At 42.3% G+C, this 23461-nt stretch overlaps 1 protein-coding gene across 1 annotated transcript; it reads left to right on the forward strand.

Annotated features, from left to right (window-relative positions):
* The first annotated feature begins 10014 nt into the window (after positions 1–10014).
* RBMX2 (RNA binding motif protein X-linked 2) lies at positions 10015–23123 on the forward strand. The gene is made up of 6 exons (XM_041741799.1): positions 10015–10117; positions 10313–10428; positions 11693–11744; positions 17470–17599; positions 19148–19325; positions 19788–23123. The coding sequence occupies exons 1-6, from the start codon at positions 10113–10115 to the stop codon at positions 20336–20338; spliced, it is 1032 nt and encodes a 343-aa protein (XP_041597733.1). The 5' UTR covers positions 10015–10112; the 3' UTR covers positions 20339–23123.
* Positions 23124–23461: the final 338 nt, after the last annotated feature.

Raw genomic sequence — 23461 nt, forward strand, 5'->3', positions numbered from 1 at the left:
GGGGATCAAGACCATGGAGAACGTGGTTCCTTCTTGGAAGGTCAGTGCTTGGTCCTCATGATCCTGAGGCTGAGGGTTCTCAGAGTCTCCAGCGTGGAGCACCAACAAGGTAAGCAAGCTGGGGTTGACAAAGGAAGGTAAAGGATGAGAGGGCTTATTCAATGGCCAAACTATCCCGTAACTAACACATTGAATGCTGATTGTAGTGGGCTGTCACCAAAGATGCAATGGGGTGCTTCATCCACCCTGAGGCCATGGGACCAAGGACCAGAGGTTTCAATTGGAATGGGAGTGGAGGAGAAGCCAGGCTTCAACAGAGGCTGCCTTCAGAGCCAGCTCTCTGGGCAAGGAGTTCTAGGAAGATATCCAAAATAAGTCACGCCTGGTTCCTTGTGGTGCCTAGACCAGCCATCTGCCTCTGTGGTTTAGCTGCATCATGCCCAGAGACAAAGGCAGCAGTCACATTTAATATTGCTTCGTGAATGACTAGACTGCTGCCTCCATTGCTATTAAATATTATGCAATGGTATGAAAAGAATGGGATAGGTTTATATGTCCTGACACAGACCTCCAAGGCATACTGCTGATGGATAAATCAAGTCACATCAATATGTACATTTGGACCCACTTGGAACATAAAGCCCCAAACCACAACTTTATGTGTGTAAAAAATGAATAGAAATCACAATAAATGCATGTTAATGGAGAGTGAGTAACTTTGAGGAGGGGAGTGGGTCCAGGGGCAGTTTGAAGGGTGACTGTCACAATTTACTTTGAATACTTCTGACTTGTTATGTATTTTCACAGTGAGGAGGTATTCATATAATTTCAAAAGAAAAAACCTCCTCAACCTCCTCCCCACTCCAGCTCAGACACCACTTTGCAAAGGCCTTTGCGGCCCACACAAATATGTATGTGGTGCACATACACATTTTATATATAAATATACATAGTTATGTATTTGCTTTTGCTCATACTGTTGTTATTTGCTTGTGCAGTACTTGTAGAAGGAAGTGTGTGTGTGTGTGCATTGGCAGGGCAAAATAGGATGGGAGAAAACAGTATTTGAGGCTTTAGTCTCTTCTTGGGGTGGGAGGCACTTTGAGGCAACGGCCCTAGACAGCTTGGGCTTCTGAGCTGCCTGGTAGCAGTGATACTAGCTAACATACATGGGGCCTTTAAAAGCTGAGTGCTGTGTTAAATATACAACATATTCTCCTTTAATCCTCCCCCAAATTCTATAAGGTAGGTACTATTAATAACTCATTTTTACAAATGAGAAAAACGAAGTCCTGCAGAGGGTGGCTGATTTGTCCAAGGCCGCACAGCTCATAAGCAGCAGGTGTTGGAAATTGTCAGAGATGCCAGAAGCCTGTGTGGAACAGCCAGCAGGAATTTGTTTTGTCTCTTATCAACCATAGGGACTACGTGCTGTCTCCTTTTCTTGTCAGTTTGTGCCTCTGTGCCTTCGTCCATCCTATGACTTCTGCCCTACAATCTGACATGTCTATGCTTTGGGTTTTTTCACAGGTGCCTGAGCTGAAATTAAGTAGAAGACCCTCCCCCCCCCTTTCTGGGTCACTAAAGCCCAGGGATTGTGGAAAATGAGGATTGAGTTATTTTTTACCCTGAGCCCAACGAAATATAGGACTCTGGACTCACGTATATCTCTCCATTTATTTTCCCACTCCTGCTTTCCATTCTTGCTAGTACCCTCTCATTTAGCACTATGTTTTCTTTCATCTGCGCTATGGTCGTCCTCTCTTAACTGCTTGTCCTCTCTTTCCCCATGTTGATGTACCTCCCAGTGTGTTTACGGGGTGCCTGCTCTGTGCTCACTACTATGCTCAGAGCTTTTCACCTGTTCAAGTGACACCTTGTGAGCTCAGTGTTATTCTCCCCAGCTTACAAGGGAAGCTGAGGCTTGGAGAGGCGAAGGGACCTGCCTGAGGTGACCCAGCTAGGAAGCAGTGGCAGAGCTGGGATCAGCATCCCGATTCTTATCACTCCTTATCCATTAGCTTTTTGCTACTCCATGCTGCAAAGCCTGGGTACGGTAGGCTGAATAATGGCCCCCAAAGGGTCCATGTTCACATCACTGGAACCTGTGAATATCTTGCCTTACATGGCAAAAGGGACTTTGCTGAGGTGATTAAGGAAGAGTCTTGAGATGGAGTGGTTATCGTGGATTTTCTGGGTGGGCCCAAGGTATAATCCCAAGGGTCCTTGTAAGAGGAAGGCAGAATATCAGTGAGCAGTATTAGGGGATGATGGAAGCAAGAGGTTGGAATGATGCCAGGAAGGGGTCACAAGCAAAAATTGTAAGAGGCCTCTAGAAACTAGAGAAGGCAAGGGCATGGATTCTCCCCGAGAGTCTCCAGAAGGAACAGGGCCTAGGGCAGCCCGGGTGGCTCAGCGGTTTAGCGCCACCTTCAGCCCAGGGCGTGACCCTGGAGACCTGGGATCCAGTCCCACATGGGGCTCCCTGCATGGAGCATGCTTCTCCCTCTGCCTGTGTCTCTGCCCACCCTCCCCTCACATGAATAAATGAATAAAATCTTTTAAAAAAGAAAAAAAAAGAAGGAATCGGGCCTACTGATGGTTTGATGTGAAATTGATTTCAGACTTCTGACCTCGAGAACTGGAAGATAATAAACTCATGTTTTAAGCAGCAGGTTTGTGGTGATTACAGCAGCAATAGGACACTCATATATTAAACTAAATGATTAATATAAGGATTAAAAACTGGGTCCTGGTTATATTGCTGCTTGGCAGTGCCTGCCGCCCAAGAGGCATTTAGTTGTGATCCTACAAAGGTTACTACTTATTCAGGAAGGAGCAGCTTGCTGGCCTGAGGTGCCAAATGCTAATGACCATGAAGCCCAGCAGAGGGCAGGCACTCTGCAGGGAGAAAGCAATCCTTGGAAGGGCTTTGCTCCAGTCTTAGCTATATAAATAGGAAAGGGTCTTTAAAAGGAAGAAAGACCATATAATGTTTGTCCTTCTCTGACTGACTTATTTCACTCAGCATAATACCCTCCAGTTCCATCCACGTCGAAGCAAATGGTGGGTATTTGTCGTTTCTAATGCCTGAGTAATATTCCATTGTAAACATTATATGGTCTCATTCATTTGGGGAATATAAAAAATAGTGAAAGGGAATAAAGGGAAAAGGAGAAAAAATGAGTGGGAAATATCAGAAAGGGAGACAGAACATGAGAGACTCCTAACTCTGGGAAACGAACTAGGGGTGGTGGAAAGGGAGGTGGGCGGGGGATGGGGGTGACTGGGTGACGGGCACTGAGGGGGGCACTTGATGGGATGAGCACTGGGTGTTATGCTATATGTTGGCAAATTGAACTCCAATAAAAAAAATAAAAGGAAGAAAGATCCTTCTCGGCACTTTTGGGTTGCTCTGATTGTGTTGCATCTTAGCTATGCCTTCATGCAGGCTGGAGGAGCACAGCGAGTACAAAGATGTTTTCATTTGCCACCCCGGGCTCAGAACTTTCTTGCTCCTTTTATTTATTTATATTGCTGGGGCAAGTGCATGGAAAGCCTTCCCTCCCCCTGAAGATTAGGAGATGGGTGATGAGGTGCAATGGAGATGGGGTGAGGGGAAACATATACATTCAATGAACAGTTCTTGCTTTTTTTCATTGCAAGTCTTTATTGAAGGCTATTCAGGGTATTCTTCATGAAAGACTGCACTCCAGGGGCCCTTCCAGCCTAATTTTAGATTGTAGCCCTCTCAAGACGGCCATTTCCAGCTTCTTCCCGAGGAAGATCTGGGGTTAGGATTTGGGGGTTGCAGAAGTGGAGGCATTTGAACAAGGGCTGGGGGTATTTGGAATCTGAGAAGACGATTATTATTAATATTAGTAATACCTCTTATCACACACATTTTACATGCACGATCTCATTTAATGCCCTCAAGGTGATATTACCACCAGTGCACATAGAAGTTAATTAGAGCTAATTAAATCCCCCAAGTTCCACAGCTAGCACGTGGTAGAGTTGGGCTTTGAACCCAGGTCTGCCAAGTCTCAGAATCTAGATTCATCTAACTCTGCCACCTGGTCTCTAGAATTGTAATGTTACAGAAATGTGAGTTGCTGACCAGAGGCAGAGGGAAAGCCGTATGGCACCATCCTATGGCTTTGAAAACTTGTGCCCACCCTCGTGATGGATGTCAGCATTCACCATGCACAAGAAGAAGGCAGTCAGCCTACCTGCAGTGTCACTGGGCCTTGAGCCAAGATACCTGTGTTTCATTTCTGAGGGATTTGCTTGCTTCTCAGTTTGTCTTTATAAGGATGTGTCTCAGTTATCTGGCTTCTCTGCTGTGTGGCCACCTGCCCCTTTCCCTAATCTTTGGACTGTCTCCTAATCTCTGGATCAGTGTCTCACCTAGCACTCCTGCTAACTGGCTTCTCACTTTGGCCTCAATATGTCATCCTATGATGTGGTTCAGCAACAGAGCACCCCAGAAGTCTGGCTCAAAATAGTGAGAATCACTGTGAGGAGGGTAAAAGTTGTTAATGCAAGGAATATTTTGGAGACTAGAGGGCAGGGCACTTATTAGTCATTGACTTGGATATTGACCTGCTTTTAGGAACTCCTGCTCTAGGCAGGGTCCTGTCATTCCTCAAAAATACTTTTCTAGGGACACCTGGGTGGCTCAGTGGTTAAGTGTCTGCCTTTGGCTCAGGGCCTGATCCTGAGGTCCTGGGATCAAGTCCCACATCGGGCTCCCCACAGGGAGCCTGCATCTCGCTCTGCCCATGTCTCTGCCTCTCTCTCTCTGTGTCTCTCATGAATAAATAAATAAAATCTTTAAAAAAATACTTTTCTATTCAACTCCAGTTCGATTGGCCCACCTCTACTCCTCATCCCACCTGGTCTGATGATCCTATTCAGTTCAATTCTGCATGCATGGTCCTTAGGCCTGTATGCCAGGGATTTAACATCATGAATTTAGAGTAAATGTCATTTGTGATTACAGGTGGGCTCCACTTGAATTGGAGCTGTCTACTGCCCCAGCAATTTCTTTTTTACTCTCTTCCTTTCTTCTCTGAAACTGGATTCTGTTTTTAAAATCAGCTCATCAGAATCCTTATCCACTTCTGAAATTTATCCTGCATGGGGTTTGGAAAGCTACTGCTTTGTCCTGGGTGCTGGAGGAAAGTTAAACAATGACAAGCAGGTGATAAAAGGGCATCTGTCATATATCTTCTAGAAGGCAATATTCACCCCTGGAAGTGACTTGGTCTCCTCTTCTTCAAGAGTTTGGGATTCTCTGTCCAGATCCTCAAGATTATACCTAAGAGATTGCTGGGAGCAAGTAGCTGTGCTGAGCTTAGAGGGGCCTGTGGGGGTGTAGTATGCTTCCAATTTATCAATATCTGACTCACATAACTCATGCCAGTTCTCTTGCAACAGTTCTTGCCAAGTTTTGCAACCTTCTCTGAACTATCTGTGGATGATGATATTCACAGATAATGCTTAGATGCTCTATGGCAGCAGTCCTTAGCTGTTGAGCTGTTGTTTACTGAACCATGGAACCATTTTGAAATCTTTTGGAAGCTATGGACCTTCTGCTTAAAAATGCACATGTTCATGTAACATTCACATCATACAAACAAATGCAAGGTCCTGAAGCCCATGTATAGATTCAGGTTAGTATCCCTGGAAGAGATGGTAAGATATTGTTAACACACACATCATGTCTTATTCTATATTCCTCCAGGCAACCTATAATTAAGAAACAGACATTGTTTTGGACCAATTGGCATAAGTAGGCAGGAACACTGAAAACTTAAAGGTGCTTCCACCAAGAGAACTTCTCTGCAGTGTTTGACAGCATTGATCACTTTTTGCTCTCTTCTTGAATCCTACTTTCTCCTGTTGCTTCATCTTCATCTATCCTCCTCCTTGGTCTCCTTTGTTGGCTCCTTGGGTGCTTTAGACTCAACAATTTGCCAACCAAATTCATCAGTTTTCTCCCAAACCAGTCTTCCTCCCTGCCTTTGAACTATCCCTTGACTTGCTGTAGCTTTCCCTGACAACCTGTTATCCAATCCCAGCTCCCTGACCCCCTAGGGGTCAGAATTAATTGATTTCTCAACTGGTTCCAATAACATTCACTCATACCTTCATTTTGACTCTCATACCTTTGTATTATGTTTATTCATACATGCAACTATCTGGCAATACTGTGAGCTCTTCAAGGGCATGGACTGGGTCTTGTGGTCCTTACGGTCTTATTTCCTGTAGTAGCCCTAGCACCTACCTCACCACCTGAGCACTCATAAACATAGAATATGCTTTTCTGTTGATGTCATGTGTGTTATTTTTTATTTTTATTTTTAAAATTTATTTATTTATTTATGAGAGAGAGAGAGAGAGAGAGAGAGAGAGAGAGAGGCAGAGACACAGGCAGAGGGAGAAGCAGGCCCCATGCCAGGAGCCTGATGCGGGACTCGATCCCGGGACTCCAGGTTCGCGCCCTGGGCCAAAGGCAGGCGCCAAACCGCTGAGCCACCCAGGGATCCCCTGTTTTTTAAAATATATTTTTTAGTTTAAAAAATACCAGTATGGGACACCCTCTCCTTTGCTGTCTGAGATAAACCATCATCATCTCTTGCCTGAATTACTGCAAAGCTTCCTAGTCTCCCTGCCTCTACCCTAGGCACTCTCCCCAACCCCACAGTTTGCAGCCAAGGTGATTCTGCTAAAACGTAAGCCAGATTAAAATCCTTTGCTGGCTTCTCACCTCACCTAGTTAAATCTAAAGTTGCAACTTAACATGTCCCTGCCTGATCTGTTCCTCTCATCCCCACTTATCCTGTGCATCATGGTTAAGGGTGCAGACATTGGAGCCACACTACCCAGGTTCAAATTCTGGCTCTACTATTGACCAGCTGTGTGACATAGGGCAAGTGACTTGACCTCTCTTTGCTCCAGTTTCCTCATCTGCAAAATGAGGATAATAGTATCTACCACATAGGATTGTTGTGAAAAGTAAATGAGTTAATGTATGTAAAGTACCTAGAACAGTGTCTGGTATATATATGATGGATATGAAATCAGATTTTGTTAAATAAAAAAAAATCTGTCATTCTCTTTCTTGCATGCCCCTCTCCAGCCACTCTGGTCTCCTTATTGTTCCTCAAACACACTCCTGTCTCAGGACCTTTGCGCTTACTGTTCACTCTGCCTGAACATTCTTCTCCCAAATACCCTCTGGCTTGTTCCCCATCTCCTTGCAGGTCTCTGCCTCCATGTCACCTTATCAGGGAGGCCTTCTTTGATCCATCACTTTTAAAAAATAGCAACACTTCATCACTCTCTGTCCCCTTACCCTTCATAGCACTTTTCAACATCGCATGTATATTTATACATTTATTTTCCTTTTTCCGCAACAAGAATGTAAACTCCATGAGGACAGGAACTCTCCTTGCTTTGTTCACTGATACAAACCTAGCACCTATAACTGTGTCCAGCATGTAATAGTTGCTCAATAAATATTTGTTGAATGAATGAACAAAAGACAAAAGTGAGAAAATAAAGGTCATGATATCTCTGCCAAGATAACATGGCAATAAAATATGTAAGTGATATCTGGATAAAGGGAAGAAAATTCAAACAATATAGAAAGAAACAAAAGGAAGGTAAAAGCTTTTCTCCTATCCTCATCTGTTTCCCTAAAGGTTACCCTAGCTCTGTGTATTTTTAATTTCATTGACCAATAGTTGTATTGGTGGCTTGCTATGTGTGCAGAAAAGGTTTGAGGTTTGAGGTGCTGTGGGCTTAAAAATGAGGGACCTTTATTTTCCAGGATCTTACATACTTTCTGGGGAGATAACATGAAAGAACTCGAAGTAATGTGCTAATGAAACAGAACTGTGACTAGATGAGATGCATTTTATAGACATTGCAGTACCACAGTTATGAGGACCTGGTGATTGGATAGAAATCTTTGGGTGAGGAATAATAAGGACCATGGAAATATGAAACCCCTGTTTTTGTACCTGGGCAACCAGGAAAATGGTTATAGCCTTGCTTGAAATAGGGAAGTTAGGAGGGAAGGCTGTTTTGGGATGTGGTATAGTGGGAAGTGAAGAGATGAATTTAGCTAGACTCATTGTTTGACCTTGCCTTGAATGTGAGGACTGCCTTTGGCTTCCTTAGCATTGCCCATAGAACCTAAACCTGAGCTCTCCATACAGTGGGTGCCAAATGAATGTTACTAGTGGAGATCACTAAACCTTGAACAGCAAACCCTGGTCCTCCTCTCACACACTAAGTTCAGAAGGTCCCCTGGATCCTCATCCCCTTTCCGCTTAGACTTATGGAAATCTCTAGGCACCATCTGACCTACCAATTCCTACCAACTGGAGGCATGTTGTTGGAGATGTCCCAGGCAAACTGGGATTGTTTGAACTCCCAGGTTCAGAATATCTCTGCCGAACCTACTAGCTAGATAGTAGCAGTCTTCCCATGTCCTCTTCCAACTAAATTGTCCTTCCCTTTGGTTGTTCTTAATCTACTCTTTTGCTTCAGCTTTCTTTTGAAACTTCAGGATGATCAAGTTCCAGATGTAGCCCCATTTCTCTCATTTCACAGTTGCCTGAAGAATCCAGCCAGATAATGCTGCATGCTAGTTTACCACTTTGCAGTGGCTACTTCAACCCTACATCTAAGCAACCTCAGATTCCCAGGAGCAGATAAAACCTGTATGCAATCTGTCACTGTTTAGTTTTCATTGCAAAGATAATTCCATAAAGTTAATGAATAGCTGAGTTGGACGGGGTGGGGGCACAAACACAGAATGAATGAAGGGAAACTTTGATTGGTGGAGAGTCTCCTGCTTTTGGCAGGATGTGGGTACATGATGAGTCATTGAGGGTACAGTTGTCATAATCCCATCATCAAAGTACTTTTATGAAATGCTTAATTTCTGGGGCTCTAAGCTGGGCCTACACAGAGAACTACCCAGCTCTGGAACTTCACTTTTAGACCAGGCATGGTCTGATACCAGTTATTGACATGGACACATAGAAGATGGATTCAAAACTTCAATATGGCTTATATCACACATCATATGCCACCATACCTGCTATGGGTTCCTCATTATTTCTAGAGTGAAATCTACCAAGCAAATATATTTTGTCTCCTTAATGATATCATTAGCTCCAGAGGGCAGAGGACTTCACCTTACATTCCTGTCTAGAGATTTTACTGTACAAGACAAATATAGATCCTCAGTAAGGACTAAGTCAACAAGACCTGATAGGTAGAGGCAGAGGACATCCTTTGAGTTAACTAATTCCTTCGAATCTCAGTTTCTTCCTCTGTACAAGGAAGGTAATTGTATGTATAGACTCCATGGGGGTAGTTATGAGGAGGGAGGGCCAGTACAAGTGAATTGCTTAGCATACAACGTAGCATATGCTCAACTATTAGCTTTCTCATTATTTATTTCTGCCTCCTGCTTAAGTAGGAGCGAGACTATGGAAAAAGGGTGAGCTCTTAGACAAATCTGGGTATTCGATCATACTGGTTAGTTGCCTATGCATTTGGATTTAAGGGAGAAAAAAATGATTTACCCTCTAACATACCTTCTTCACTTTTCTGCTGCAATTTCTGATCATGGATGGTTTGAGGGGTGTGTGTGCGTGAGCGACTGGCTGGGAGTGGAAGCCCGAAAGTGGATTTGCACTGAGGGCAGAGCCTGGGACTACAGTTGCTAGAGCAGCACCTTTTTCAATGTCAATTCAGTAAACATTTACAGTTCGCGCAATCAATGCCAGGCGTCCTCCAGCAGCTGAGCGTCCTGTAACAAACCCGCTTCACACCCATGCCGCGTTTCACAGACGGACTAAGCGAGAAGCTAGATAAAAAGTCCCTAGTAGAGCGAAACACGCACAGCGAGCCAAGGGCCTCTCCGCGCTACTACGCAAGCGCAGATCCCCAGCGCGCCCGTCTTTCCGGCGTGGCGCGGCGCGAACTCCGCGGAGCCCAATGGGCGCACGGCATCAGCGCTGCGCACGCGCGACACAGACTCACCCGGAAGTTAATGTCTCCGTGCTGAGCGCGAACCTGAGGAGATGAAGTAAGGCCTCAGTTTACCTCTTAAGAAGTAGGGACCGGCCGCGGGAAGTTGCCCACCGGGGCTGGGGTGGTAGAGAGCCTGTCGGGCCGAGGGGTGGGAGAGGCGCGGAGCCTGGAGAACTAGCCCTCTAGTTCTGCTCTCCCTTACCTCTGGCCAGGCCACACTTAACGGCCGCTTTTCCGCCTCTCTCTGCAGCCCTTTAACTAAAGTGAAGCTGATCAACGAGCTGAATGAGCGTGAGGTCCAGCTTGGGGTGGCAGATAAGGTGTCCTGGCACTCTGAGTACAAGGACAGCGCCTGGATCTTCCTGGGTGAGGGTCACATCTTTCTGCACTGCTCATTCTCTCCTGGTGCGCTTCCTAACCTTTCAGCATTCCCGCCTTTCCTTCCTTCTGGCGTTCATCACGCACTTCGATTTCTTTCTGCTGGCTGCCCCGTAAATCCGTTTTCTGTATCTCTTTTCTCTTCCATTTCTAGTTTGCTCCTCCTGCCAAGTCAGTGACCATGATAGTTACCTTTGCCGTTCACTGTGGTCCTTGCCACTTGTTTTCAGAGACTGTTATCATACCGCGCCCCCCTGTTACATAGCTGAGGAGGCTAATGGACTTCCTTAAAGTCAAATGAGTAGTAAGTGGAACAACCAGAACTATGGGATTCTAGAACTGATTATCTTAACCACCATCTTGTATTACTGCTAGCGCCCACCACCCCCCGCCCTTTCTCCTTCCCTCAGAATTCATTTTTCTCGTTTACTTAACTCCTGCCTTCTGTCCATGGCCATATTGTCATCTCTGTATTCACTTGTGTCGCATCCAATAATATGACAGTTTGGTCAAAGAAGTTATTGCACCAGATATTGTGCTAAGCACTTTATGTCCATTGTTTTATTTAATTCTTACAACAGTTCTGTGAAATAAGTACTAATATCCTCATTTTACAGATGAGGAACAAAAGATTTGCAGGGGAATTTATTTCCTATGAAATGCTGAACAGTTGTCTATAGACAACCAAGGATTCCTTAGTCTATGTGAGGTGGGGTAATATTTTCATATTTAAACTGATTTTGCTGTAATCTTAGCTGTGAGTTTGTGAGTTCCGGGCACCTGGGTGGATCAGTGGTTGAGCGTCTGCCTTTGGCTCAGGTTGTGATTTTGGAGTCCCGGTATTGAGTCCTGCATCAGGCTCCCATTTCTCCCTCTGCCTATGTCTCTGCCTCGCTTTCTGTGTCTCTCATGAATAAATAAATAAAATCTTAAAAAAAAAAGAGCAGGTGAGTTCAAGATATGTTTGTGGGAACAGAGTTTTATGCTGCAAACTGTCTGCTTTGCAAGATTTTGGGTGTGGGGAGTATTTGGTTAGTGATGACACTGACCTTTCCATAAAGTTAATCACTCCTTTTGCTGCACTAGTGCTGCACCTTATATATGATTCTGTTAAATTGTCAGACTGTGAGTTCTTTGAGGGCAGGCCCTGTGGCTTACTCTTCTTTGCACCCCCATTGCTGGGCCTAGTGCATGGTATGGAGGAGGTGCTTGGTAAATGTTTGTGGAACTGAAATGTGGTTTTCTCTCCTAGGAGGGCTTCCTTATGAACTGACTGAAGGGGACATCATCTGTGTGTTCTCACAGTAAGTCCTTTTTCATTTCCTGCCTTCTGGGTCATCAAAGTATGCTTGCTTAATACATTTTGTGGCCTCACAAAATCTATTTGTTTTATTCTAGTCTGACTGGGCTCCCTGCATGGGGAGGGCTGGAGCTTCTGCTCTAGTCTAGATCAGCCCCAGGACATGGTTATAGAACTCCCAATATGGAAAATCCAAGAAGTTAGATGATTTAGGAGGCTGTCTTGGGGATTCTGGTCTATTTTTATTGCTTTTTAAGTGAGGCTTGTTCAGCCTGTGCCTACACCAGAATAGACTGTAGCTCACAGGAAGCTACCATGTTGGACTCCTTGGGCTCCTGCAAACCCAAGGGTAATCCATGATCACAGGGCCCTTCTGGCCTACACCTATGTGGTGTAAGATTAGGGCAAAGCACAGAGGAATGGGAGAAAAAGCAAAAAGTTTAGGCAGTTTTCTTGTTTCTAGATGGGTATAAGATTAGTAAGCAGAGCCGGTCTCTTTACCCAGAAGCTGAGAATTATGGGCTGATGAGGAACAAGGATGAATAGGTGAACCTTATATTCTTCATTCTGCCCATAGATGAAAGCAGCAGCATTGGGTGGGAGAGCATCTTGCACTGGTAGTGGCGGCTGGTGGGAGAGGGGCTGGGCACAACCCAGAGCTACACAGAGTGGTTAGACAGTCCGTGGGGCCATAGGGACCCTGAGGGCAGAGGACTGTGGCAGAAGGATTTGGAGAAGCAAACACTGCCAGCACACTGTGGCGGAGACATTGCCATGTCAGGGGATGGTGGGGCCGTCCAATAGGAAGAGGACCGTGGCTGAGTGGTGGGGCAGCATATGGGGGAGAGGGTCATGGAAAAGAAATTGGGCAGTACCCATGAGAGGGCCATGAGAGAGGGCTTTGGCAGCCCACTCTGGCAGAGCGTCCAAGAGAGACAGAGGCTGCTTTCTCTGACTTCTGGGCAGCTGGAAGTTTACAGCAGGTGCAACCTGTAGTTTCCACCTGTAGATACCTCTGTCTGGTCCAGCCTTCATAGGGGCTGTTTTTGTCTTATTTGCGTTGAGTGATGATCAGCTAGTGTGTTTGCTTATTCTAATTCTCTATTCTGGCTGTACACCTTGCTCTCCATGAAGATTGTCTTTGCCATTGGTAACAGTGGTTTTCAAAAAATGTTTTGTTTTCTGATTATCAAGGTAATGTATAATCATTATAGAACATTTGGCAAAAAGGAAAAGCATAAAGAAGAAAATAGAACCTACTTTAAGGAAAAACTTAACATTTTGGTGTATTTCTTTATCATCTTTTTTTAATCTTTTTTAAAAAATGTTGGGTATTCTAATATTTTGCTGTTATAAATTGTATTACACTATACATTGTAGAATATATATCCTTTGTATGCATTCCTGATAGTTTCCATAGTGAAATTACTAGGTCAATATGTTAGCATTTTTCAGATGTTTTATGAATATGGCCAAATTGCTCTCTGAGAAGTTTGTACCAGTTTCTACTCTAACTAGAATGCCCATTTTTTTTTTTTTGGAATCCTAATTGGCAGTGGTTATTTTTAAGATACTTGTATGGTTTCTCATTATGATTTTACTTTGCCTTTATTTAATCATCAGTGAGTTAGAGCATCTTTTCATAGATGTACATGCCATTATTATTTTTTTTAAGATGTCTTTTCGTGTCCTTTGCTTGTTTTCTTCTATTGGTGTGTTCCTCATTTTCTTAGTGATTTTACAAAAACTCTTAATGGTTTTAATTCTGTTATACCACTTTGGCATGTGTTGTTTACTGTGGACTAACTTTTCTTAATTTGATGTGTTATACTACATTGCCATCATTATTTCTTCATGTTCCAGTTGTCCCAATTTGGTCTGTAGGAGTCTGTTTAAATGTGTTCTTGGGGGGATCCCTGGGAGGCTCAGCGGTTTAGCTCCTGCCTTGAGCCCAGGGCATGAACCTGGAGTCTCGGGATCGAGTCCCGCATCAGGCTTCCTCATGGAGCCTGTTTCTCCCTCTGCCTGTGTCTCTGCCTCTCTCTCTCTCTCTTTCTCTCTCTCATAAATAAATAAAATCTTTTATAAAAAAATAAACGTGTTCTTATATTTTTTCTTTTACTTTTTATTTTGAGATTATTTCAGGCTTAAAATAGGAAAGTTATGTAAAGTGATATGAAGAATGCCGGTTTCCCCTTCGCTTAGAGTCCCCAGATGTTAACATTTTACCACATTTGCTTTGTCATTATTTCTCCCCATGTATACCTATTATTTTTTCTGAACCATTTGAGAGTTGCAGACATGTTGCTCATTTATCCCTAAATTCTTCAATATGCATTTCCCCCCCAAATAAGGGCATTCTCTTGTTTAACTTCAGTATGGTTAGCAAATTCAAGAAGTTAACACTGATACAATATTATTATCTAATTTGTGGACTTTATTTGACTTCACCAGTTGTCCAGATGATCTTTATAGCAAAAGGAAAAAAATTGCTTTCTGGTCCTTTATCTGTGATATGAGTTGTTAGTATTTTCTCCTATTTTGTCATTTGTCTTTTGACTTTGTTCTGATATTTTTCTGTGCAAAACTTAAATTTTTTATTCATTTATGTGTTTATATGGTAAAATTGACTTTTTAAAAAAGATTTTTATTTTTGAGAGAGAGAGAGAGAGAGAGAGAGAGAGAGAGAGAGAGGCAGGCTCCATGCAGGGAGCCTGACGTGGGACTCGATCCTGGGTCTCCAGGATCAGGCCCTGGGCTGAAGGTGGCACTAAACTGCTGAGCCACCCGGGCTGCCCTAAAATTGACTTTTTTAGGGGGTGTAGAGTCCTGTGAGCTTTTTTAAAAAAATATTTTATTAATTTATGAGAGAGAGAGAGAGGCAGAGACATACGCAGAGGGAGAAGCAGGCTCCCTGAGGGGAGCCTGATATGGGACTCCATCCCAGGACCCTGGGATTATGCTCTGAGCTGAAGGCACATGCTCAGCCACTGAGCCACCCAGGTATCTCAGTCCCGTGAGCTTTAATACGTGCATAGATTTGTATAGTCACCCCCACAATTAGGATGAAGAGTAATTCCATCTCCCCAAAAACTCCTTTGTGCTGACTCTTTACAGTCTCATGCTCTGGTGTTTTATATGGCCAAATTTATCAGTCTTTTTTTTTTTATTGCTTCTGAATTTTGGGTCATAATTAGATAGATGGGTAGGTAGGGAGAAATACCGTCCTCTCTTCTAGTACTTGTATGGTTTCAATGTTATGCATTGAAATCTGATCCATTTAGGGTTATTCTTATGTATAGTGTGAGACATGGATCCAATTTCAGGGTTTTTTTCAATGGGTATCCAGTTGTTCCCACATTTATAAAAAAGTCCATATTTCCCCCCAGCAAATTGGGATGTCACACTTATATTACTAATTTTTCCATGTATACTTAAGTCTCTTTCTTGGCTTTCTATTGTGTTCTTTTGGTCTGTCTTTCTCTTCATGTGCTAGTACCACATTAACTAATCAGAATTTTTTAGTATGTTTATTGTCTAGGAGAGTTACGCTCCCTCATTTTTCTTTTTTGAAAATTTTCTATCTATTCTTACATGCTCATTTTTCCACAAGAACTTCAGAATTATCCAGCTCCAGGAAAATAAAACACAACTTGTATTATATTACATTTAAGTATTAACTTGGGGGAGGATGTTGCTATCTATATGATGTTGAGTCATCCTATCCAAAAACAAGATATGTTTTTATATTTGTCTAAATCTATGTGTGTGTCTTTCAGTTTTAAAAAGTTTTCTCTATGTAGACTTTGTACACTGTTTATTGTTAACTTTATTTCTAAGTATTTTATCTTTTTGTTGCTAATTCAAATGGGGTTTTTCTTTTTGGGGGGTTTTTTCTTTGATTACATATCTTCTGATTATTGTTTGTACGTAAGAGAGTTTTATTTTTTTAACTTTATATCCTGTTACCTTACTGAATTATTACACTGTTTGTTTTTATTATTGTTCATGATTGATTTGCTTGGGTTTTCTATCCAGAGTATTATATATAATCTTCAAATAGAGATAGTTTTAGTTTTTTTTTTTACATTTTTTGCATGTTTTCTCCTAATTGCATTGGCCTATACCTACTGTACTAAACAGTGTGAAATAGTTCCTGACCTAAGCTGAATCAGCTCCAGTACAGATTTCCCCTGCTCTCTGAAGGTAGACTTCTACAAAAGCTTTCTAAGCTAAAAATGCGTGAAGTGGTGAAGCAGTTACCATAATCATAAAAGCAAAAATCCTCTTCACCTGTCTTCCAGTTAGTGAAAACAGGGACTAAGTACGTGTTTTGTAAAAGCAAAGTGGCATAAAGTGAACCTTCGGATAGCGGGGGAAACCTGTATTTTGTTAGGTAAGATGCAAGATATCTGGCCCAGATGTATTTGTATGATTGTGTTATTAAGTATCCATCAATTCTTGTTTTATTTTTATGACTCTACCTTTTAATTTATGAATCTTTAACTTATCTGGAATTTAACTTTGTATAAGGAATAAGGTAGATTTTTTTCTATTTTCTATTTAATTTCTGCTTTTATCTTTATTAACTCCCATCTGCTTTCCTTAGATTTATTTTCTTTTACATTCATTGTGCCTTTTTATTTTATTTTTAAATATTTTATTTATTTAATGAGCGAGCGAGCGAGAGAGAGATCTTGAGTAGAGGGGAAGGGCAGAGGGAGAAACGGACTCCCTCCAGAGCTGGGAGCCCAACACAGGACTTGATCCCAGGAGTCTGGGATCATGAACTGAGCTGAAGGCAAATGCTTGACTGACTGAGCCACCTATGTGCCTCCTATTCTACCTTTTTAACAGTAAAATTCTTTAAGGTTACAGATTTTCCTGAGTGTAGTTTTAGCTGCATCTTCTAAGTTTTGGTATATATTCTCATTTGTGTTATTTTTTAAATAGTCTACCATTGATTTTTTTTCTTTATTTCAATTTCTCTTTCATCCAGTTGTTAGGAGAATAGGCTTCAAGTTCTAGCTTGTTGGGTATTTTTTATTTAAAATATTATTTCCAGCTGTATAGCATTGTGATTGGAGAACATGTTCTGTTTTTGGAGGTGATTGAAGTTTATTCTATAGTCCATTTTAATACATGTTTCATGGATTCTTGAAATGGTACTCTTTTTGTAAGATTCAAATATATATATCCACTAGTTTGACATTAATATTTATTAACAACATAATTGTTATATTATTGTTTATATTAATGTTATAATTATATGTTGATATTAATTTCTCTGACCTTATTTTTTTTAGCTTTATGTGTTATAAACTTAAAGTGGTATGCTAAAATATAACTTTTGTTATTAGTTTCTCTTGGAATTTCTAAGAGTTTCTTAAGTTAAAATTTTTGACTTGTGAACTTATGTATAAAGTTTCATGACATATTTTTGTAATATATTAGGACCTTTTTTAGTGTAAAAGAGCTCTCTTAGTCCTGCTTAAGGGGAACTATTTTTTTTTTTGGCCTTGAATTCATCTTCGATCTTAATATTACCACTCATTTTGTAATTGGATGTTCCTGCTCTGTCCTTGTCTAATTTTTATTTTTAACTTTATGTCATCTTTTCCTAGATGTATCTCTTGTATAGATTATATTATTTGAATTGTTTTGTCATTCAATCTGAAAGTTTTTGCATTTTAAATCAATAGTGTCTTACTCTTTTATGAAATAAATAGATATGGGGAGATTGTTAACATTAATCTGGTGCGGGACAAGAAGACTGGGAAATCCAAAGGATTCTGTTTCCTTTGCTATGAAGACCAGAGGAGCACAATTTTGGCTGTTGACAATTTTAATGGAATCAAGGTGAGTGTGTTCACTAAGCAGGATCTGGCTGGACTTTTCCTGTATGTAAGGGTTCGAGTTAATTTCCCACCTGATTGGCCCAAGTTCAAGGACAGTACTGGTCACCTGGATGTGTTGAGGGTTGTAGAGGTGTGGGGACATACTGACCAGGAAATTATCCCAGGAAATAATTTCATTGGCTTATGACCCTGCTGACACTTGTTCCTTTTCCTCATGTTCATCTTCCTAGGAACATAGGTACCATGTCCCTCACCCCCAACCAAGCCTCTGGTTTCTCCCCTTTCCATTCTCATACCCTACTCTCATCTCTGATGTATTGGGCAGTAAAAAGACTAGCAAATACTGCTCTTCCATGCTATGCTGTGTCAGAGGATTTGACGCTCTCTTATGGCTTCATCCTCTAAGATATAGCTTTGTGTGTCTGTCCTATGTCTCCATTGACTTAGCATGCCTGGGCCTTGGAAATTCTCTAGATGAAGTCTGATGACAGATTCTACAATAGTAACTAATTCTGAAGTTTTCCCTTGTCTGTTCCCTCTCAGACCACTCTTGGCCAGAGAAGGTGATAGACAAGTCTGGCTTGTCTGTGCTCTCCCTGGTTCCTCTGCTTATTTAGGAAAAGCACTGCAGTTAGATAAGCATTTTTTATAGGTTTGGGGGTGACTTTGGACTTGGAGAATTTGTCACTGATTGCAGCAGTATGGAACAGCTGAAAATCTCCATGAAAGGGAGATTTTCTAAAATGTTTTCAAAAGGGGAATAGGAAAGATGACCTTTAAGTTCAGGCTTAAAGGTAAGAATGAAACTCTGTTCTTGTATAGGAACAATAAAAGCCAGACATAAACTTTTGGATGATTTTTGCCTATAGAATACGTCTGTATCTGCCTGACTATTTTTAAGTGAGGGGCTAATTTTTTGTTGTTCACCCAGAGAGTTGTGATCCACAGCATAAATGAGTGTGAGCCAGTTGTTCCAGTATGGTGGGGATAGAGCAAGGCGTGAGGGCTTAGGAAAACAAATTCCTTCCCCTTTCCCAAATATTGGTCTGCCTTGACCTCATCCTAATTGCTGTATCAAGAAAACAGCTGTAGTGCTGCACTCGCTTCAGGAGTTCTAACTGCCAGGCCATGGTATGTTTTACTGCAAATTAATGTGATTGAGGGTAATTCATTGTTTATGCATGTAAATTCTCAGTTTTCCCTGCTGCTTGTGCTTTGGGGCAGTACTGCTGAACATTTTTTCATTTAATTGCTTATGTAGAACCTGAAGGTTATTGTGTGGCACCCTGGGGTAAACTGAGGAGGCTGCCTGGTAGAGTTGCTTCAGGGACTCCAGCTGCCTACCTGGTTGCCCCAGGGGCTGGGCAGATTATTATCTAGGTATATGTGCTGTGGCATACCAGTTGGGCAGGTCTGGCTTAGAGATTTCCCCAGAAATAGAATTAGCAAGAAGGTAAAGGGTGTGGTTTGAACCATGGCTTCCTGCAGCTGGGTTCAAATAGTTCAGAAGTAGGGCCCTCTCTGCTGAAGCATTGCCTGTCTGTCTTAGATCAAAGGAAGAACTATCCGAGTGGATCATGTGTCTAACTATCGGGCTCCTAAGGACTCAGAAGAAATGGATGATGTGACCAAAGAGCTCCAGGAGAAGGGCTGTGGGGCTCACACCCCCTCTGTGAGTTCATCTGAGGGTTCCGAAGATGACAAACCCACAAAAAAATACAAAAAAGGTAAAGCACTAAGACCTGAGAGAAGATTCTGGGTAGTCTTAGTGTTTGCTCCTCCTAGCATTCACTGAGAATTGGTAATCAGTTATTAGGTGTGAAGAGGAAGGGTGTGGGGAACCTTATAGTAATTGGGAAAGGAGAGGTATCAGTGGAAGACTAATATCATGGGCTGAATTCTGTTTCCCAGTTCATATGTTGGAGTCCTAATCCCTCGAGACCTTAGAATGTGACTGTATTTGGAGGTCGGGTCTTTAGAAAGGTAATTTGGGGTGAGGATTGCCTTATCCAGTGACTTGACCTATCAAGGGGGACAGTTGTCCAAGTTGACTTCTCACAGATGCTTTTCTGGAAGTATAGATTATGAGCGCTTCCCAGTGCTACCAGCAGTGCTTTCCTTTCCTTTCCTTTACCCTCCCCCTTCCCCCTCTTCCTTTCCTTATTGGTTGTGCCCCTTTTTCCCTCCAGACAAAAAAGAGAAAAAGAGAAGAAAGAAAGACAAAGAGAAGACTGACCAGGAAGTACAGGCAGAGCAGCCAGTCTCCTCTTCATCCCCCAGAAACCAGATGGAAAAGGAAAAGGATGACCCTGGCTCTAAAAAGCACAGCACCAAGAACCCAGAGAGGGGTCAGAAGTCAGAACCCAGAGAGGTGCGCAAGCACCATCACAGCTCTCCCGAGGTCAAGACCACCTGCCGCAGCAGAGCAGAGGACAGAGAGAGGGAGCCGAGGAAGGAGAAGCCCAGGCACGAACGTAGGTCCTCAAGCAGGAGGGAAGAAAGAGAAGAAAAGAACAGAGATAGAGAGAGAGAGAAAGATAGAGAGAGAGGAAGAGAGAGAGACAGAGACAGAGACAGAGGCCGAAGCTCAGACACTCATTCCAGCCGGCACAATGGGCGTTCTGAGGGGCGTAGCCGGAGAGGTAGAAGCAGGAGCCAAGAGAGATCGCACAGGCATAAGAGGGCCCGGCACTCGCGTGACCGGGACTCCTCCAACCCCAGTGACCGCAGGCACCACTGAAGCTGCGGCCTATTTGACAGTCTACTAGTACTGGAAATGGACTTGATCTTGAAAATGCAGTCATACTCAATTACACTTTTACTGTTACTGTGAGTAAAATCTCTGGGCTAAATTCTTCCAATCCCTTGAGTATGAGAGTCATCGAGAGCTGTAGTCTTAACAGCCACATATCCTATACTTTTGACAAAATCCATTGTTCCTGGGAACATGCTCAGGACTTAAATTTGGTTTTGTAAATATGGCCCTTGAATTTACGACCCCAGTTTATGACATAATTGCCAGGAAAGGGGAAATACCAGGCAATCTAGGGATTCTAGTCTTTGTGCTAGATGTTTAGGTGGCAAGCCAGTTGGCAGGTACAGCCATAGAATAGAAGAGTGTGGTTTAACTAGATCTGGACAGCTTGATGGGAAGGGGATAGTGATTCTTAACACCAGCCCCCTCTCTCTGCCCCCTGCCCTCCTTTAAAAAATTTTTTAAACATCTGTTTTTCAATGTCCATGCACCGCCTCACTATTTATTTATTTATTTATTTATTTAGATCGAGGTTAAATTCACATAACATCAGATTAACCATTTTAAAGGGAATGATCCAGTGGCCTTTGGTACCTTCACAGTGTTGTAAAACCACCACTCCTGTGTAGTTCTAAAACATTTCCATCACTCCAGAATGAAACGCTGTGCCCATTAAGCAGTTACTCTCCATTCCCCCCTCTTCGTCTCTGTCAGCCACCAATCTGCTTTTCATTCCTATGGAACTACCTATTCTGCACATTTTATGCAAGTGGAATCGTACAATATATGGCCTTTTGTGTCTGGTGTCTTTCACTTAGTATATTTTTGAGGTTCATCCATGTTGCGGCATGGATCAGTACTTTGTTCCTTTTTATGGCTATCCATGGCATGGATAGACCACATTTTGTTTATCCATTCCTTGGTGGATGGACATTTGGATTGTTTCTACCTTTTGGCTAGCCAGCTCTGTTTCCACATTTCAGACACGCCAGGCCACTTTTGGGCCATTTCCTTTTCAAGTAGCTGTTCTTGCTGAGATGGGAACACTTTGTCAGCTTCATTGCATATCTCTGGTTAAGGCGACCAGAGGCAGTTTTTTTGTTTTTGTTTTTGTTTTTTCTCATTTTGAGAACCTTGTCCTTTTAGTTTTTCAGTCAGTCCCTTATTGAGTTAGGTAGGAATTAGTTTGCAGGACCATAACACCGCTGCTGAATTACTAAGCTTGCACTTCTGACCCTTCAAAACAAAGGAACAGAGCTTTAATAGTGAGCACATTTAATTAGTTTACTTGGTATGTTAGTTTGGGTCCAAGATTAGATGTGCAAGAGATTTTGTTTTTAGGAGAAAATGCCCATGAAAGAAAATGGGAAAGGAGGCTGGAGAAGTCTGGAAAAGCAGTCAGACTCTGATAGAAGTCTAACCTCTGGAGAAGAGGGAAGGCAAGAAGGAAGGTTGGGTAGGAAAAAGGCTTAAACTGCTATGGAGTTGTGAGAATGTTTGAGCAAGACCAGTGAAATGGGAGTCCTAGAGCCAAAGCACCTGTCAGAGGATTCCCACTAGATCAGCTTTGGTAAGCAGGAGTCCTTGCTCTTGGGCCATGGCACTCTCTTTATGTGTCCATCATCCCAGTTGTGTAGTAGCCACTGACAAAAGGCCTATGCACCTCAGTCATTTTGTCTGCCTGGCAGTTTAGTGCCTCTTCCGTGGCGGATGCTCTGATGAATGTTAGCATGTGATACAAAAGTATTCACACTTTGCCTTATCTCTCACATGTCAGTCCACAGTTTTTACACCATACCTCCTTGTCTCTGATTTTTACCTCTTGTCCTTCCAGTCTCTCAACTGGATGGCCAGGCCACTGGCCACTGCCCAGGAGTCTGTGTATACCCAATAAAGAGTCTCACATTATGCCTCTTCTTTTACACCAAGTCAGGTGTACTACGTTAGATCCCATTCATTGAAAGATGTTTCCTTCTCCACCCCTGAATGTGGCGGTAGGGCAGATACCATTCATCATCACTTTGTGCCCACATACTGAACGAACCCACATAAAAACCAAGCTCAAGCTGTTTTCTGCCTCAGCTGGTCATACAGGGACCCCCATTTGGCTAGAGGTGCAAAGATAGAGGGGCTACCATTCTTTGCATCTTCTAGGTTTTTAATAGTAGCACTGATCTACTCTGGCTCCACTGAGATGTAATATTGTTTTGATTTATGTATCAATTAGGGTTTTACCGGGAAAATAACCAGTAGGATATGTATATCTTGCTGTAAGCCAATTCCTAATGAGAAAACATGCAGGCATACCTCATTTTATTATGCTTTGCTTAATTGTGTTTCACAGATAAACTGTGGTTGTTTTTGTTTTTGTTTTTTGTTTTTGTTTTTTAAAAGTAAGGGTTTGTGGCAACGCTGTGTAAAACAAGTCTCAGTGTCATTTTTCCAACAGCATTTTCTTAGTTTCTCTGTCAGATTTTGATAATCACAACATTTCAAACTTTTTCATTATTATTACATTTGTTACGGTAATCTGTGATTGATGGTTATGATTTACTGAAAGCTCAGATATTGGTTAGCATTTTTTAGCAATAAAGTATTTTTAAATTAAGATATGTTCATTGTTTTCTTTTTTACATACAATGCTATTGCATACTTAGTAAACTATAGTGTAAACAAATTTATATGCACTGGGAAATGAAAAGATACATGTGACTTGCTTTATTGTGATACTCGCTTTATTGTGGTCTGGAACTAAACCCCCAATAGCTCTGAGGTATGCCTGTGTGTGTGTGTGTGTATGTGTGTATGTGTATGGCAAGGAATTGAATTATGCAGTTGTGTGGACTGGTTAGGCAAGTCTGAAATTTATAGGGCGGGACAGCAGGCTGGAAACGCTTGGGCAGTAGCTGATACTGCAGTCCATAGGCAGAATTTCTTCAGGGAAATCATAGTTTTGCTATTAGGTTCTTCAACTGATTAGATAAGGCCCACCCTGATTATCAAGGATAATCTCTTGAAAATCAACTGATGGTAGATGTTAATCACATCTATGAAATACTTGCATAGCAACACCTAGATTGTTGTTTGATTGACTAGTTGGGTACTATA

The sequence above is a fragment of the Vulpes lagopus genome, chromosome X (assembly GCF_018345385.1).
Source record: "Vulpes lagopus strain Blue_001 chromosome X, ASM1834538v1, whole genome shotgun sequence".
Classification (NCBI taxonomy): domain Eukaryota; kingdom Metazoa; phylum Chordata; class Mammalia; order Carnivora; family Canidae; genus Vulpes; species Vulpes lagopus.